The sequence below is a fragment of the Rana temporaria genome, chromosome 9 (genome assembly GCF_905171775.1).
Source record: "Rana temporaria chromosome 9, aRanTem1.1, whole genome shotgun sequence".
Classification (NCBI taxonomy): Eukaryota; Metazoa; Chordata; class Amphibia; order Anura; family Ranidae; genus Rana; species Rana temporaria.
Window position 1 is genome coordinate 147,751,938 of NC_053497.1, and position 16,154 is coordinate 147,768,091.

Below are 16,154 nucleotides of genomic sequence, written 5' to 3' on the forward strand. Positions count from 1 at the left end.
AAGTCAACAGTCATGCTCATTAGACGTCCATATTTGTATACCTGCTCTAGGTAAGGGACGCAATGTACTGAAGCAAGAGGGTAAACATGACAGCCAGGAAACTAGCATTTGCAGAATAAGAAGCAGCATAGCAGCCTCTAGGTTTCTCTATGAAAAGGTTTCCATTAGGAACTGCAGCAGCAGAATGTTGTTCACGCTGTGATGAATATCATAAATGTAGGCTTAATTAAGATGTCCTCCAGTGAGTGGATTTCTCTGATCATTATAAAAGGATCTAAATGTGAGACTATTATTAAGAACCATGTACAGCATAAATGGAAAGAGTTATTTATTATGTCCTGAAAAAAAAAAACAAAAAAAAACCATCAATGCTTTTTAAGGCCGCATTCACTCGTTTCCATTTTAGGTCCAGATGTTTTCCATTCAAATGAATGAAAACCCAAGAACGTCCGTACTGACATGCACTTTTAACATTTGTTGCAAAGTATTTTACATTGCATGTCAACATGCATAAAAACGTGCCTTACAACATGTGTGTGTGAATGGGCCCTTACAGATATTTTGCAGCAACCTGGAGAATTCCATTGCCTGCAATTGCTGCTTCTCAAACCTGTACTTCCTGCCAGTAAAGATGCTTGAGCTGGCAGCATCACTAATGCGTTTTGGGCAATAGACATACTTTGGATGCTTACTGGCTTATCAAAGCAGCAAGATAATTAGGAAGCAATGATGTATGTGTATTCAGGCGCGTGTGCCTGGGTAAAGTGAGGTCAATTAGTATTCGGGAGGTATGGGTTAAGACATCAAGTTGTCCGTAGTGCGACAGATGGAGTTAAGAAAACCACAGAGCTCTACAATGATTTTCTTCACTACCCACAGAACTAGGCGATCGTTGCCGGATCGGGCCACAACGTCATGCCTGTGGGAAGTGCCAGTCACTCCTGGCCTTCGCTTCTCAGGAAGGGGGGTGGGGGGAATAGCGATAGTTCATGCTGAAATAAAGAATTATTTTACCCCAAGGTAACCTGGAGCAGGTCTGTCTTCACAACATAAACATTCAGACAATGCGCAATCCGAGCAAGTAGATTTATGGATAATGAGATTGTTATCGTGGTCAGAATGTTACTGTACACCCAACTGACTTCTAATGTCATTTACACATTTTATAGTGCCAAATCATTTGTAGGCTGGCCATAGGCATGAAATGGCATTGCGAATATTGATTGAACGCTGAAAGATTTTTCTGCAGCGCAATCTAGCACTCTTACTCTACTTAGCCAAACATGGCATGTTTATGAACTTATGAGTTTTGGAAAAACATTAATCATCCAGGAAGATAACATTTTGGACCCCCCCCCCAAAGAAAAAAAAAAAAATTGGTCAGTTAAGGGGTGTCTGTCTGCTGAGGTTGTATTGTGGACAGACATATCGCTTATTTCCAGTCCAATTGTTAAGGTCTATTTCAGATAACCATTATCTTCTGTCCACAGTTACACTTCTCAAAAGGTAAAAATCTTTTGAACTTCAAACTGAAATGACGGCATTGGCTCCCACAGAGCACATACATTAGCAAGTCAACGAGACCCTGAGCTGTCAGGTACAGTATTAGAGGCTGCACAGCGTGTGCACTCCTATACTGCTAGACTGCACTTCAATTAGTTTGCCAAGCCTATATTTATTTTTAGCTTACAATGGAAAATAGAGCAATAAAAATGCTAAATATGTACACAACAAAAGGCCCAATTGATGCGATTCACATTGTGCTGTGAGCAAACAGGCCAGCTATTCAGACGAAGCTGCCAAGGCAGTGACTAGAAACAGCAACAGAGAAAACGACAGCAAATGCAGAGCGGTTGGCCATGGCAACCAGATTTGCCTTCTAAATGCAATATGGAGTGGTTGCTATGGGAAACAGCCTTGCATTTGTGACAATATTTATACAGTGCTCCAGGAACAGGGATTACAATACATTCGAAATTCTCTCACTTACCTGCTAGACTGGCTGACAAAATCTCCTCCGTCCAGCAGCCTGACCTTACAAAACAGAACCCCGTTGACAAAGGGGACGGCTGTCAGCTCCTCCAGGGTAAAGATGGTCTGGAACTTAAACTTCTTTTTCTTGGTCAAGAAAGCCATGAGTGATCCCACAAGGCAGGAATTTCTCCAAGTGTTTTGGGATAAGAGAAAGCAGATGGGATTTTAAGGATTACAGGAGGAGGAGGGTACGAAGGAATTTTCTCTAGTTTCAAAGAAAACTCAACCTTCAAAATTCAAGTGTTTTATCGGCCATCAACTATGTACCTGCGATTGGGGTGTCCGGCCCTCCTTTGGGAATGGATGCCCCAAGAATTTACCAAAGAGAGGAATAGTCTTTGGAGCATCTCCAGGGGTAGGAGGAGAAGACCCGCAAGCTCCAAACCAGCAGAGGACGGGTCCCTCTCTTTCTCTTCTCGGCTGTCGCTCTCTTGGAGGGATAGTGATTGCTTCCTAGTGATTCCTGAAGGCAGAGGGTACAAAGTCTTTATGTAGATTTCTTACCTCCAAGCAGAAGCAATTGGACGTGTGATCTTGTTCAGGCTGGGAAAGCTCTCTGCTTCTTCCTCCTCCTCAGGCTGTGGAGGTTTAGCCAGCGAGTTGCAGGAATCTGAACTCAGCACTGGGCTGCTAAAGACTCCTCCTCTACCGGCTCTGTGGGTGGTGGAGGGGGAGGAGAGGAGCCAGTCTTCTCTCTGTATCCAGCACTCTTCTCATAGGCACATCATCGCCCTGATCATCACCAGAACTGCAACAAAACAAACACATCACTGTCTGAGAAAGAGCCAGGGAAAGAAAAACAATTTGCTGGAAGAGAAAGCATTAGCCCTATCCTGACATTGATCTGATGTTGTGTACTGTACAGAGCTGAGTCCAGCTCCAGCCACAATCAACACCAAGCTTTGTGTCTGCAAATCCTGAATGAGGTTTAGAATGGACCTTATAATGGTGGATGTTTGACTTTCCTTTAGGACTGATACAAGCAAATTAAAGTCTATGGGTGGCTGTGCTTCAATTCACAAGATTAAAATAAAAATCGTAGCCAGGATCAGGTGGTCTTCATATTCCCTGAGGGGGCAATAGCAAGAGATTCTCATTAAGTGTTCATTATTATTTTACAAAATAGAAGCAGGTTTTTTACTGCTCATGCATGACATCTAATTGGCCAAGTGGGGAGGAAATCAAGGTGGGTCCAGATAGGTCAGTGATGGGGTTCAAGGTCTGACAAATGCCTCTTTTCACTGTTGGCAGCAAGACAACTGACCGCTGGCCATACACACAGCAATTTCAGGCACATTTGGTGGTAGGTTACCTTGATCTGTCAAAATTGTTTTTCCAGTCGTAAGTTTGTTCACATATATTAAATTGCCTGAAAATTGGAATGTATGACTGGAGAACAACAAATGAAAAGTGAATATCAATATTGTCCGGTTCTGACAAACCAGCCTAAATTCACTTTGTGGCCCACCCATCATCCTTCAATTGTAAGATCAAAGAGACAATTCTATCCAATCAGATGCTATGGCTGTTCAGGTCTTCTGACAACTGCCACCGGTGTGTATCTACCTTGCATAGTGTGGATGGAGGAATATATAAAAGTTTACTCCCCGTGTAACCCAATCTTTAAATCACATGGGGGCAGATCCATGTACCTCTGCGCCGGGCGCAGCGTATCTTAGATACACTACGCCGCCGTAACTTTCTGCTTTTTTTCCCGAATCCTGAAAAAATTTGCGCCGTAAGTTACGGCGGCGTAGTGTATCTTTGGCGGCGTAATGGCGCGCAATTCAAATCTCTGTGATGGGGGCGGGTTTTATGCCAATACGTCGTGATCCGACGTAAACAACGTTTTTCTTTAACTGCGCATGCGCCGTCCGTGGGGGTATCCCAGTGCGCATGCTCGAAATTAACCCGGAACAAGCCAATGCTCACGACGGTGACGTCATTCTACGCAAATCCCTATTCGCAAACGACTTACGCAAACGACGTAAAAAATTCAAAATTGTATGCGGGAACGAAGACCATACTTAACATTGAGTACGCCTCATAACAGCAGCTTTAACTATACGCCGGAAAAACCCGAACGCAAACGACGTAAACAAAATGCGCCGGCCAGTCGTACGTTCGTGGATCACCGTAAATAGCTAATTTGCATACTCGACGCGGAAATTCGACGGAAACGCCACCTATCGGCCGCCGAAAACGAGCGTACGCCTGTCGGATCTAGCCGAGATGCCGTCGTATCTTGTTTTGAGGATACAAAACAAAGATACGACGCGCAAAATTTGAAATTACGCAGCGTATCAAGAGATACGCCAGAGCAATACCTTTGTGGATCTGTCCCATAGTCTTTAAATATGTTATTTCAAGCTTTTTAAATCTACATCTAAATCTTTCATTAAAATAACACCTGGGATGATTCTGCCACAAGGGTCCTTATCTAGGCACCTTTTTTTTTGGGCTGAAAATCTCTGCCTTTTTCCACATTTTCTTCCTTGGTTGTCATCCTTTCACATGAGCTGCTTGGTGGAGACAATCAGTGGCTATGCTGACACACAAAGCGCAGACATGTTCTGTGGCCCCCAGTCAGCGACATTCAGCTGCTGCAGAGACTGCAGGAGATCAGCAGCATTGAGCTGCTACACGGGTATAACCAAGTAATAAGGCCTGATTCACATCTATGCATTTTTAGTGCTTTTTGCAGATTTGCACTACAGTCCATTTATCATGGTTTCCTATGCAACACGTTCTGTAGTGCAAATCTGAAAAATACAAGAAGCACTAAAAATGCATAGGTGTGAATCAGGCCTTAAGGTACTTTATAAAACATGAAAATATGGCAATTGGGTATAATTCCAAGCACTTATAAAAACTAAATAGCATCCAGTTAGGATTTGGATCTACTTAATGGACTGCTAAACAAAATTATTTAGCATTTTATTTGGGATATTTTTTGTGTTTCTATGTGTGTGAGAGCTGCTGTTGGTTTGTATTTAAAATTACATACAGTACAGACCAAAAGTTTGGACACACCTTCTCATTCAAAGAGTTTTCTTTATTTTCATGACTATGAAATTTGTAGATTCACACTGAAGGCATCAAAACTATGAATTAACACATGTGGAATTAATTATACATAACAAAAAAGTGTGAAACAACTGAAAATATATTTCATATTCTAGGTTCTTCCACCTTTTGCAGCAGACACATCTCTAGAACTGGTAAGAGGAGACTGTGTGAATCAGGCCTTCATGATAGAATATCTGCTAGGAAACCACTGCTAAAGAAAGGCAACAAGCAGAAGAGACTTGTTTGGGCTAAAGAACACAAGGAATGGACATTAGACCAGTGGAAATCTGTGCTTTGGTCCGATGAGTCCTAACTTGAGATCTTTGGTTCCAACCCCCGTGTCTTTGTGCGACGCAGAAAAGGTGAACGGATGGACTCTACATGCCTGGTTCCCACTGTGAAGCATGGAGGAGGAGGTGTGATGGTTTGGGGGTGCTTTGCTGGTGACACTGTTGGGGATTTAATCAAAATTGAAGGCATACTGAACCAGCATGGCTACCACAGCATCTTGCAGCGGCTTGCTATTCCATCCATCAGGACAATGACCCCAAACACACCTCCAGGCTGTGTAAGGGCTTTTTGACCAAGAAGGAGAGTGATGGGGTGCTGCGCCAGGTGACTACCTCTTGAAGCTCATCAAGAGAATGCCAAGAGTGTGCCAAGCAGTAATCAAAGCAAAAGGTGGCTACTTTGAAGAACCTAGAATATTAAATATATTTTCAGTTGTTTCACACTTTTTTGTTATGTATAATTCCACATGTGTTAATTCATAGTTTTGATGCCTTCAGTGTGAATCTACAATTTTCATAGTCATGAAAATAAAGAAAACTCTTTGAATAAGAAGGTGTGTCCAAACTTTTGGTCTGTACTGTAAGGTTTTAAGTTCTGAGCACTTTGTGTGAATTACCATTTTTTTTACTTTATGGTCCGACTCACTGTCTACCACATAAAAGGGAATGGTCAACAACCGTCACTTTAAAGGCACAATGGACGTTTTTACAGCTGCTGTTTTTGGCTTCAGGCATTTTTTTCCTGCAGCCAGTAAACTCATAGGGGGTTTATTTACTGAGGGAAAAACAACTTTTCACTACAAGTGAATTTGTTTGTACATGATAAAAAAAATAAAAATCAGCAGAGCTTCCCCTCAGATCTACAGCGACTGCACTACCAGTGCAAAGTGGATTTGCCTTTAGTAAATCAACCCATAGGCTTTTATCAGCATTTTTGTCAGGGGTGTTATCAATTGTAATATTAGGATTCTGTTACATGTGAGACTCTTCCATCAGTCTCCTGCATGACCAGAAATCCCCCCTATAAATCAGGTGACAATCATTACACACAGGGCATGCGATAGTGGAGGGCAGCTGCTGAAATTAGCTGGTTTCAAAATCGACATTCACTGAAGTTCAAGGATTGATATGTATCAATGTTTCAACCACAGCACCACTCATATCATAACTTCTAAAAGGGTCATACACTAAATAATCATTAGTCATTTTGTCTTCATAAGATCAGCGAGAACCTCTAGTATCTATATATTTATAGGTGTATTATTATTATTATAATACATGATTCATATAGTAACAGTTTATGTAGCGCTTTATAAAATAAAGGCAGTACAATTACAATACAATTTGAATCCATGTTTATAGGTTACAGGAAGGGTTGCCACCTCATCCCTTTAAACCTGAACACATATGAATTACACCGGTTCTGAGGCCAATTTATTGCAGATAAGGCACCAAGTGGGTTTAATTACCCCATAAATCAGCCACAGAACCTGTGTAATTAATATGTGTTCAGGTTTAAAGGGATGAGGTGACAACCCTAGTTGCATGTAATGTGTCAAATTAGGCAATCTATAGAATGGCTAATTTGACACATTGCCTGTAATTTTATATATATATTTATAGTGAGAGAGCCATCTTATTTGAGAGCACCAAGCCCCCTCTGCTGGCCATAAGTGGCACTGCACCAACAAGAAGAAAAAACAGCCCTTCTTGTAAGTGCTCCTGTATTAACCACTTCCTTACTGGGCACGTATACCCCTTCCTGACCAGGTGAAATTTCAGCTTCTGGCACTGCGTCGCTTTAACTGACAATTGCGCGGTCGTGCGATGTGGCTCCCAAACAAAATTGGCGTCCTTTTTTTCCCACAAATAGAGCTTTCTTTTGGTGGCATTTGATCACCTCTGCGGTTTTTATTTTTTGCGCCATAAACAAAAAAAGAGCGACAATTTTGAAAAAAATATTTTTTACTTGTTACTAGAATAAATATCCCATTTTTTTTTTTTTTTAAATATATTTTTTTCTCAGTTTAGGCCGATACGAATTATTCTACATATTTTTGGTAAAAAAAAAAAAAAAAAATCGCAATAAGCGACTGGTTTGCGCAAAAGTTATAGCGCTTACAAAATAGGGGACAGAATTATTATTCATTTTTATTATACATTTTTTTTACTAGTAATGGCGGCGATCTGCAATTCTTATTGGGACTGCGACGTTATGGCGGACACATCGGACACTTTTGACGCCATTCACATTTATACTGCGATCAGTGCTATAAAAATGCACCGATTACTGTATAAATGTGACTGGCAGTGAAGGGGTTAACAATAGGGGGCATGGAAGGGGTTAAATGTATTCCCTGGGTGTGTTCTAACTGTGGGGGGAGGGGGGTGACTGGGGGAGGTGACCGATGCTGTGTCCCTATGTACAAGAGACACAGATCGGTCTCCTCTCTCCCTGACAGGATGTGGAGCTCTGTGTTTACACACAGAGCTCCACGTCTTGTCCCTGTAGCCGCCGATCGCGAGTGCCTGGCGGACATCACGGCCGACAGGCACGCGCATCGGTATCTCAGGAATGCGGCGGGCCGGCGGCGCTCGCGCGCCCTCTAGTGGCCTGGAAGAGCGGAGGACGCATATATGCATCCTGTTAAGAGATTTAGAACCACCCTGCGGCCGCACATATTCGTACGGCCGTCGGGAAGTGGTTAAGAGAAATGTGTAGGGATAACATTGCTGACCTCCTTCTGAAAATAGTAGTTACACGGCTGTCATGCTAATCCGGCACTTTCCGAATCAGTGACCAGAAGCCACACACAGATCAGCAGTGAGATCTAATGTTGCTCTGACTACCTGCCGCAGGCTTGTTCTGGGTCAGTAACTTAGAAACCGATACCCGCAGCAGCCAGGAAACGTATTTATATTGATCTAAAGAAATGCTGCAAAATGTTATGTTATATTTGTGGGGAAAGCGGTCACAGTTTCCAGCTGTTGAAACATAAATCAGTCATTTTGTACAGAAGCTGTGTGAAATGAAATGATGCTGTTCCTCCAGGGGTAGAGCAGTATGCATTCCATAGAGCTTCTTTTGTGATCAGGGTGCTGCAGTGATGAGATAGATGACACAAATGTGAAACAAATAGAAATCCTTAGCACACCATCCTTTCTTCAGGGAGATATATTAACATTGTCATGCTGTTGATTTACATTTGCACTCTTCACAGTTCTACACCTCTCTGCATATAATGAATCTAGGACATTGTAGGAGCAATACAAATACTGATGAGTGCAGAATTTAAAAAGAGTATGTAAATCCAACATTTCATATTCCTATTATGTGCCTGCTGTACCTTGTACATGTATGAACAAATAATCATATTTCACTGTGTGTGAAATCCCTGGTGTTTTCTTTTGTATTAATAAAAATGTATTGAAACTACAAAATGACCACACTAGGCATGAGAACACACTGTGCCCAGAACTTAGCCTATTCTCCTCTGATCCAACTTGTGCCCATCAATGCAGCCTTACCAATGCAGCCTCACCAGTGCCCATCTATGCAGCCTCACCAGTGCCCATCTATGCAGCCTCACCAGTGCCCATCTATGCAGCCTCACCAGTGCCCATCTATGCAGCCTCACCAGTGCAGCCTCACCAATGCCCATCTATGTAGCCTGGCCAGTGCAGCCTCACCAATGCCCATCTATGCAGCCTGACTTGTGCCCATTAGTGAGGGGAAAAAAATACAGCACCTTAAATCTTACAGCCGTTTCCCCCTCTGCATATCACTTCACACTGGCCATGAGTTTAGTGGGCAGCGCCACGCCAGATCGAAAGAGGAATCCAGCGGCTTCAATGCGACAGCCCACGGCCAGTCTCCCGCTGCCCCAGGCAGATCACTCTGCAGCCGAAGGAACCAGTTCAGTGGGCGGTGCCACTTCTTTTCAGATAACAGCAGCAAGCTCCTAGACCAAAGCGGCCCCAGGGCACCGATGGCAGCCTACCTACCGGTAAATTTTCGGCTATCCCCATAGGCCAGTCTGGCCCTGCCTCTTGTTCTCATTCATCCAGAGTGGTGTCTCACCAATACTGGAGGTGTGTTCGCTAGATCACCAGATGAAAACAGAGGAAAAAAAGCCTAAAAAACAAGCAAAAAAAACCCCCACTAAAGTAGCCCCCAATATATATTGACTGATTAGCTGCAATATACAGTAAAAAAAAAAAGAAAAAGAAAAACTCTGCGCTAGACCCATTGATTGGACGAAACAAACTGGGTGGGTATTAAGCCACACCAGTACGCTAGACCCACAAAAGGAAAAAAAAAAAGGAAAAAAAGTATCATAAAAAGGTGAAAAAAATGTGATACAAGAAGAGGGATGCTTTAAATACCTAAAACTCAAAAACACATGCATACAAAAAATAAGCGCGCAATAATATACAGTCCCTGACAAAAGTCTTGTCGCTTCTCTATTTTGTAGAAACTCCTGTTATTAACCTGACTTTTAGTTAATCAATTGGTGTTAGAAATAGCTCATATGAAAAGCTAAAGCCCTCCCAAATGATGTAAAATGCACTGAAAAAAATTAGTTTCACTGAAAAAAGATTTATCATTTAATCAAGACAGAAAGGTCAAATTTTGGCAAGACAAAAGTTTTGTCGCCTATACAGAAATTGAACAACTTTACTGAAAATCCAAAAATGTCAGCAAATTAAGTAGTGGTGCTGTGAGATCCAAATGTAATATCTTGTATGACTTCCATGAGCTTGAAGGACAGCATCCATGTGGTTTGGCAAGGATTCATACAATTTATTGATGAAGTCATCAGGAATAGCAAAGAAAACAGTCTTGCATGCCTCCCAGAGTTCATCAATATTCTTTGGATTCGTCTTCCATGCTTCCTCTTTCATCCTACACCACATATGCTCAATGATGTTCATGCCTAGTGACTGGGCTGGCCAATCCTGGAGCATCTTGATCTTCTTCGCCTTAAGGAACTTTGATGTGGAGATGGAAGTATGTAATGGAGCACCATCCTGCTGCAAAATTTGGCCTTTTTTATGGTTGGGAATGTAAGAGGTAGCTAAGATTTCTTGGTATTTTAGGCTATTGATGTTGCCTTCCACCCTGCAGATCCCTTGCACACCCCCATACTGGATGTAACCCCTGACCATGATTTTGCCTCCACCAAACTTCAGTTTTCTGGGTAAATCTCGGCTCCATGCGGGTTCCAGTAGGTCTCCTGCAATATTTGCGGTGACTGTTGTAATTCAACAGAAGATTCATCTGAAAAATCCACCTTCTGCCACTTTTCCAGAGTCCATCCTTTTAGCAGGCTGTGGCCCTTGGCAAATGCCACACGGTTTTTCAATTGGCTTTTGTTTAGTGCTGGCTTATGGGCACTGATTCAACCATGGAGGCCATTTCGAGGCAGAATCCGACAAACTGTTCTGGTTGACACACGGACTTCAGGTGACCAGGTCTTGTGGAGCTCTGCTGCAGTGGAAAATGGGCTGGCCTTGGATTTTCGAGCCAACAAACGGTCCTCTCGAGCAGTTGTCTTGCAGGGTCGGCCTGACCTGGCCTTGACCAAAACGTCTCCAGTCTCGTCAAATCTTTTTTTTATCCTCTGGACTTGACGCTGAGACACATTGAAGGTGTCTGTCCCATCAGCAGTGGATCTGGTCTTCAGCCTCTTGATAATCAACACTTTAGTCTCGGGGTGAATCTTAGGCATGTTTGCAGAGGTCTAGTTGCAGTTGAGAAGGTCTAGTGTACTGGTGTTCTGTTTATACACACCTGAGACCTAATTGATCCATTATTAGTCACAGGTGAAGCTCATATAACAAGGTGACAACACTTATGTCTTGGCAAAAACTGACTCAATGGGCTTTACCAAGCTGTGAATATTACAATACTTTTTGTCAGTTTCGTTTTGCACTGAAACATTATTACAAAAGCTGTTGGGATTAAAATGACCCATTTCTTGTAACAAAATCTTGATTTGAAATAGGTCAATTTGTACACAAGTGACAAGACTTTTGTCAGGGACTGTATACAATTTTAGGTTTGGGTGTTAATACTACTTTAACCCCTTCCCGACCGCCGCATGTATATATACACGTCGGCAGAATGGCACGTACAGGCACATTGGCGTACCTGTATGTCCCTGCCTTCTAGCAGGTGGGGGGTCCGATCGTTACCCCCCCCCCCCCGCTACATGCGGCGGTCGGATTCCCTCGGGGAGCGATCCAGGACGACGGCGCGGCTATTCGTTTATAGTCGCGATCGCTCCCCGGAGCTGAAGAAGAACAGGGAGCGCTGTATGTAAACACGGCTTCCACGTGCTTCACTATGGCGCTGCATCGATCGAGTGATCCCTTATATAGGGAGACTCGATCGATGTCATTCCTACAGCCACACCCCCTACAGTTGTAAACACACACTAGGTGAACACTAAATCCTACAGCGCCCCCTGTGGTTAACTCCCAAACTGCAACTGTCCTTTTCACAATAAACAATGCAATTTAAATGCATTTTTTGCTGTGAAAATGACAATGGTCCCAAAAATCTGTCAAAATTGTCCGAAGTGTCCGCCATAATGTCGCAGTCACGAAAAAAAAAAAAAAAAAAAAAATCGCTGATCGCCGCCATTAGTAGTAAAAAATTATTTTTTTATAAAAATGCAATAAAACTATCCCCTATTTTGTAAACGCTATAAATTTTGCGCAAACCAACCGATAAACGCTTATTGCGTTTTTTTTTTACCAAAAATAGGTAGAAGAATACGTATCGGCCTAAACTGAGGGAAAAAAATATGTTATATATGTTTTTGGGGGATATTTATTACAGCAAAAAAATATTGCATTTTTTTCAAAATTGTCGCTCTATTTTTGTTTATAGCGCAAAAAATAAAAACCGCAGAGGTGATCAAATACCACCAAAATAAAGCTCTATTTGTGGGGAAAAAAGGACGCCAATTTTGTTTGGGAGCCATGTCGCACGACCGCGCAATTCTCTGTTAAAGCGACGCAGTGCCGAATTGTAAAAACCCCTTGGGTCATGTAGCAGCATATTGGTCCGGTCCTTAAGTGGTTAACGTCCAGTTTAAGCAGAAGTTTAATTTCCTGTTAATTTTAATGATACAAGAGAGACAATTACATGGCTTGTTGTTTTGTTATTGGAGTAAGTCACAGTAAGTCAGGATTCACACCACATGCACTGCATTCATCACATATTGACATTAAACGCAGCTAACCTGAAGTGCGTTGATATTTTTTCCAATAAATGTTATATTGCGCAGTAGTCAAAATACTTTTTTTTATTCTCCTAAATTCAGCATGTTCCATTATTACCCAGAGCACATCAGCAAAGAATTTTAGTGTGAACTATGCCCGTTGGAAACAATGGATTGTAGCTTGTCATTGCACTGGGTATGCATTGAGCAACGCAGCCCAATATATGTGGTGTGGATGAGCCCTAAGGGTGGCCATATGCCATTATCCATTTCTCAACTGAGATAAATGTGCCGTGTAAGGCAAAAAAGTTCAGCAGACCGTCCCTGCTCACTTGCTTCAACCTCTCCTTGCCTTCTATGGTATAAGACACGCGACAACATAGCGGTAAAATTTACGTATAGGATTTTGGCGGGTTTGAGGGCAGGCAGATGTCTCGCCGCCTGTCATTCTCATCAGAATGTCTGCCTGTCTTACTTCGCATGAATGCCCGCTCCTAGACAACATGACTAAATGCACAGACGTTCACCAATCTGTTCTTCGATGCAGTTATTTATATAAACACTTGTTCTATGTATAGATGCATGCATCACTCTATACCTGCCTACATAAAAAACAAACAGAGCTGTATTTATCCCAACATGAAATCTCTACTCGTATATGTGCTGACATCACATCACATCACTACAACCCAGAATAGCCTTTTACCAATTCATAATGAAGTCTTTAAAAATGCTGTTAGTACAGAAAATACCCGTTGATCCTGCCAGAAATCTCCTAAATTCCTGCAGTATGCCGACAGCCCTGCACTGAAATCCCAAGCAGTGTTGTCAGCCCTGCTTGGTTCTCTCCAGCTGTACTACCGAACCGCTCCCCATTTTTTTATGGAGATGAGGAGATGGAGAGGTGTTCTATGGTCCACCAGGAGATAACTCATCATTTTTTTTTTTAACCAGACTATATAGCTCAGGCCGGTCTGAGGCACTTCTTGGCATTTCAATGCAGCAGATCCGTCAGACCAATCAGGATTTTCCCTGAATTCCCCTAAGTCAATGGTTTGCAACAGCAGTCCTCAAGTACCCCCAACAGGCCATGTGTGCAGGTTTTCCTTTAACTTGCACAGGTGCTTTAAATCAGAGTCAATGGCCTTTTGTCCGTTCTTCCCCCTTGCTGTGAATGAGAGGTTATTTACATATCTCATGCACTAGCCTGAGACAGGATTTTTTTTTTATTCCCACCCCCACTCCTTTTCTGAAGTCATGTGGTTGCTTTTCTGGATTTTGACTGGATGGTAGTGATCATAGCAGAATTTAGTGTAAGGGGAGTGTAGAGGTGGGCGGGGAGTCTACCGACATCACGACTCCACCCACCGAGCTCCAGACAACAGAACCACCCACAGAATCTGCAGTTTTTCAGTTCTTATAACAGACAGAGGGGAGACATTTGACAGGTAAGGATACATGCAGGAGGCACATGTATATCCTTATAGATCAGCATCATGGCAGTAGTTTAGAAAGGATGAGTGTGGGTTTACATCCACTTTAAAGACTCCCTTGCTATGGCTGGCACAGTAGTGCAGCTGTCAGTAGCAGCAACTGAAGTTTGTCAAGTTGTGCATGACAAAATTAAGCGGATCACTAAGGATCTGTTGAAGGACATCCGAGATTTGTCTGAGCTACCACGGGCATTATGCCTTTAGGCCTATCGGGATGCTTGGTCCCATTAAAGTGCTTAAGTCGCACGAAGAGGCTTGTTTGCATAGAAATGCCTAAAATCGCATAAAAATGCTTGATTGCATAAAGATGCTGGATCGCACAAGGGTGCCTGATCACACAAGAGCCCTTGGTCGCACAAGGGTACTTGTCTGCACAGAAGGGCTTAAAATGCATTAAAGGTTTAATCGCATAAAAGATGCTGACTCACATAAAGATGCATGATCACCTAAAGTTGCATGATCGCCTAGATTTTGCATGGTTGCATAATGAGGCATGATAATTTAAGTTTCCTCAATTATACAGGATTCCTTATGTTCACATAGGAATATGTGTCTGCATGGGTACATGTTGCGTAATGTTGCATAACACGTTCATAAACGCATGGTTGCTTGCAAGATGCCCGTTCCATAGCACATGTGCTATATGTATGTGTGTATACAGCGCACACTTTTTATGTTTTTCCTAAGGACCAGTTCACACCAGATGCAGTTCCGTGTGCTTTTTTTCTGCACCAAAAATGCATGCACAGTGTTTTCCATGTATTCCAATAGTTCTAGTTCACACCATGCAGTCAGTTTCCGGTGCGGAAACTGACTGCATGGTGTGAACTAGAGCCATTGGAATACATGAAAAACAATGTGCATGCATTTCGTGCAGAAAAAAAGCACACGGAACTGAACGGAACTGCGTCTGGTGTGAACTAGCACAAAAACATTTGTACGAATTCATGCTTCCATAAGGCATATGGCTTTAACACTTGCCACATACACATATGGGGAGCCATTTGCATATGTGTTTATTTACATGGGACTGCAGAGGTTGTCTGCATTTCGCAGGGGAACAGCATCTCTTCCAGTTGGTGATCTTGCCCTTCAGGTTAGCCACCGGGTTTACAAAGTTCTAGGGCCCGCCTCTAGCAGGACTATAGGCCATGGTATAGCAGTGATGGCATACCGAGGCAATCTGCTGCTGATAGATCAGTCAGTAGCATGGCTGGACCTAAGTGTGTCCAGCATGGTCAAGTATCTGGAACTCCTGGGTTAGGAAGGATCCAAGTTTAAAAAAGGTACATTTGTACATTCGGTAAGAAGCTTGGAGTGTTTGGGACACAGCCCAAAAAAAATATAGGATTTTTGTACTCACCGTAAAATCCTTTTCTCTGAAGTTCATGGACGGAACGCAGCTCCTTTATTCTTGACAGTAGGGTGTATATGCCGTCTATCAGGAGAGGACTAGGCAGACATGTTAAACAGTTAAAAACATGTAACAGCAAAGCTGAAGGGGGCGGTCCCTCTGGCTATAACCCCTCACTCTGCATCTAGCAGCTCAGTTTGTCAAAAAGCAGTACAAAAAACATAAAAAGGAGGGGTGGGTGCTGTGTCCGTCCATGAACTTCAGAGAGAAAGATTTTACAGTGATTACAAAAATCCTATTTTCTCTTTCGTTCATGGACGGACACAGCTCCTTTATTCTTGACAGTAAGGACGTCCCCAAGCAGTGTAAAAAAAACTAGGGGTGGGCACAGCAAGCAAACCCACTTCCCCCCCAAAACAAACCAAGCTCCTCAACGGAGGAGTTACAACCTTAAATGGCCGCCTGCAAACTTTGCGGCCGAAGCAAGCATCTGCAGATGCATGCACATCAACCTTGTAAAACTTAGTGAAAGTGTGAACGGACGACCAGGTCGCCGCCTTACACACCTGGGAGACAGAAGCTTGATGTTGGAAGGCCCAGGAGGCACCCATTGCCCTGGTCGAATGCGCCGTGACAGGAAAGGTAGGCGTCCGCCCTATTAGGGCATAAGCCTGAATCACAA

The 16,154-nt window shown here is 42.9% G+C and overlaps 1 protein-coding gene across 1 annotated transcript in view; it reads right to left on the reverse strand.

The window, feature by feature from the left end:
* LOC120914219 (protein FAM102A-like) overlaps positions 1-2,782 on the reverse strand; it is an 83,473-nt gene extending 80,691 nt beyond the window's left edge. The window contains exon 1 of the mRNA XM_040324811.1: positions 1,991-2,782. Coding sequence (XP_040180745.1) covers positions 1,991-2,136 — 146 coding nt within the window. The 5' untranslated portion in view covers positions 2,137-2,782. The remainder of the gene's footprint in view (positions 1-1,990) is intronic.
* Between the last annotated feature and the right edge of the window lie 13,372 nt (positions 2,783-16,154).